Genomic DNA, 2,660 nt, shown 5'->3' on the forward strand with positions numbered 1-2,660 from the left:
TTTTTTGTCTGGCAGTGGCAGCAGATATGCGATCAAATTTCTAATTAGAGGCTGTATTACGTCGATTCTGGCACCCAACATCACAACAAGACGATATTTTAAGCTCCTTATGTAGCCGAATCTGCGCTGGTTTGAATGGGCCGCCTCCAGTTTCCCCTTTGTTTTGCTGCCTCCAGCTAGCGCTGTGACATCGGCTGACCCTAGTTACCTGTGGTTGGCCTGGCCATGCGTCACTCAGAAAACAGCAGGCCAATCAGAAGTGAGGCTCATGAATATTAATTAGACAGGCCAAAATCGACCTGTTCTCAGCAGAGCTCCTGAGAGAGGAGCTGTAAAAATATATTGAGATGTTTTTTGGTACTTCTACCGCAAATATATATTCTTAAGGACATCAAAACCTAAAATAAAACTCCAGAAAGGTGTACAATATGGGACCTTTAATGTACTAGAGTACAAAAGTTTGGGGTGAGTAAGATATATATATATTTTTTTAAAGATGTATTTTATGCTCACCAAAGCTGCATTTGTTTAATCAAAGATACACTAAAAACAGTAATATTGTAAAATATTATTACAATTTAAAAGAACTGTTTTCTATTTTAATATATATTAAAATAAAATGTATTACTGTGATGGCAAAGCTGAATTGTCTGAATTTCCAGAATTTCCTTCAGAAATCATTCTAATATGCTGATTTGGTGCTCGAGAAACATTTCTTATTATCATCAATGTTGAAAATAGTTCTTAATATTTTTGTGGAAGCCACACTATATTTTTCTTAAAAAGAACAGCATTTGTTTTACATAGCTTTTGTAGCAAGTTTCAAAATAAGTTTAATATGTTTAAAATGTTACTTTTACTTTACTATTTTCTATTATTACGTTACTATTATTACTATTTGTATTCATTTCTTTCTTTTTTTTACTGACCCCAAACTTTTGAACAGTAGTGTCAATAATTGAAAATTTGTAAAAAATAAATGCGAAGTTTATTTGCAAAATGCTCTTTTATGATTCGTTGTTGTCATTGTCTACTCCAAAGATCTGATTGTGATCATTTTTTTCCCTTCTATTCTAAGACATGAACTGAAAAAGGCCTCACACATTACAAAGTTACCAAAGGGTAAACACAGTGTAAAAGGTAAGATGGCTCTTCATTCAGAAAGAGACCTTTTTTTGTAGTTAAGCTGTTGTTTAAAATGTCCAAAGCTCAAAAAGTCCATCATAAGTTTCTGACAGAAATGTTTTTAACTTCTGTATGAAGGTTTGGGAAGGACCGCTCCAGACCCAAGAGCTACTGTATCTCTGAATGGAGTGGATGTTCCTCTGGGCAAAGGCATCAACACAAACACTGAAGACACAAGTCTGCTGTACAACGAGTATCCTTTCGTTTTCTGCATCGTTCATTTTCCTCCTTGCTGTTGGTTATCTGTTGTTTTAGGTAAATGTACATCTCAAATATATGTAGACAATTACACATTCACTGTGTTTCCCTTGACTCTAACTTTCCTCCAGGTACATTGTGTATGATATTGCTCAGGTTAACCTGAAATACCTGCTGAAGATTCGCTTCAACTACCAGACCTCTCTCTGGTGAGACAGCAGATGAGATCTGTCCAGGTGGACAGGCTTTTGGATGCCACCGAAGCCCACTGCTACAGCTTTAGTACCAAGACCAAGCAGCATATGGGTTGACAAACCATTAAATCAGTTTTCTAGCGCTTCGGCAGCACATTTTCTGTTGCTCTAATCTGTTAGTTTGGAGTTAAGTGGCTATATCTAAATCGTATCACAGCATTGTTGCAAATATCACAGGCTTCGGTACATAATCACAGAAATTATTGGACTTATCTGTGGAGATCTTGCTTATGAGCTACCAGCGATGATAGGTAGACCGTCTTCCATTTGATTCATAGACTTTCTTTGTTTAAATAGTTTTGTTAAACCTGGAATCAGGTTAACGGTAACACATCCAGTGTACACATTTTTGTTTGTCTTCTCAATATAAAAAAGAGAACATGTACAGTTTTAGAAAAAATGTTGTAAGCTAGCAAATAGCCTGCCATAAGTGAGTAACCTTTTACTAGAATTGCCAATGTATGGGCAAATGTTTTGTATGTTAAATCTGTACTTTCCCAGTTTTGTTTTTCAGTTTGATGTCCCTTATTAAAACCATCTAAAATGGCAATGAAAAGCTCAAAGCAATGGCTGCTGCTGTACTCATGCACCTGTAATCTTTTTTGTTTTTTTGGTAAACGTTGCTCCACTACGGTTTTGTGGACAATAAGCTGTTCGCGTCCTGACAGATGTCTTTGAATCATAAATAAAACGGTTTTTGGCTTATTTTTGAAGCTCATTTATTTGTCAAATGCTTCTGTTCAGTTTCACCAATAATTTGTGTATGAGACAATCTAGAGGAAATAATAAAATAAAATATTTTTTTAGGGTTTATTACCATTGATATTTTAACTAAAATGTACCAAACTAACACTTTTCAGTACATTTGTAATTCAAATTGCTCCGTACTTAGTACTACAGCATCTGTTCTGACCGAATCTTTATGAAAATGTATTATGGGCTTACTACCTTAAAAAATAAAATCAATTAAAAAATGTAGAAAAAACTATACGCTATGGTATGTTGGTAGATATTTGCATTAAA

The 2,660-nt window shown here is 34.9% G+C and overlaps 1 protein-coding gene across 2 annotated transcripts in view; it reads left to right on the forward strand.

Annotated features, from left to right (window-relative positions):
- The window catches only part of LOC107697162 (poly [ADP-ribose] polymerase 1-like), a 25,726-nt gene extending 23,395 nt beyond the window's left edge, over positions 1–2,331 (forward strand). For both annotated transcript variants that reach the window (XM_016497819.1, XM_016497820.1), the window contains exons 21-23: positions 1,079–1,140; positions 1,264–1,378; positions 1,515–2,331. In XM_016497819.1, the coding sequence (XP_016353305.1) occupies positions 1,079–1,140; positions 1,264–1,378; positions 1,515–1,596 (259 nt within the window). In that variant the 3' untranslated portion in view covers positions 1,597–2,331. The remainder of the gene's footprint in view (positions 1–1,078; positions 1,141–1,263; positions 1,379–1,514) is intronic.
- The last annotated feature ends 329 nt before the right edge of the window (positions 2,332–2,660 follow it).

The sequence above is a fragment of the Sinocyclocheilus anshuiensis genome, unplaced genomic scaffold, assembly GCF_001515605.1.
Source record: "Sinocyclocheilus anshuiensis isolate Anshui unplaced genomic scaffold, SAMN03320099.WGS_v1.1 scaffold38, whole genome shotgun sequence".
Taxonomy (NCBI): domain Eukaryota; kingdom Metazoa; phylum Chordata; class Actinopteri; order Cypriniformes; family Cyprinidae; genus Sinocyclocheilus; species Sinocyclocheilus anshuiensis.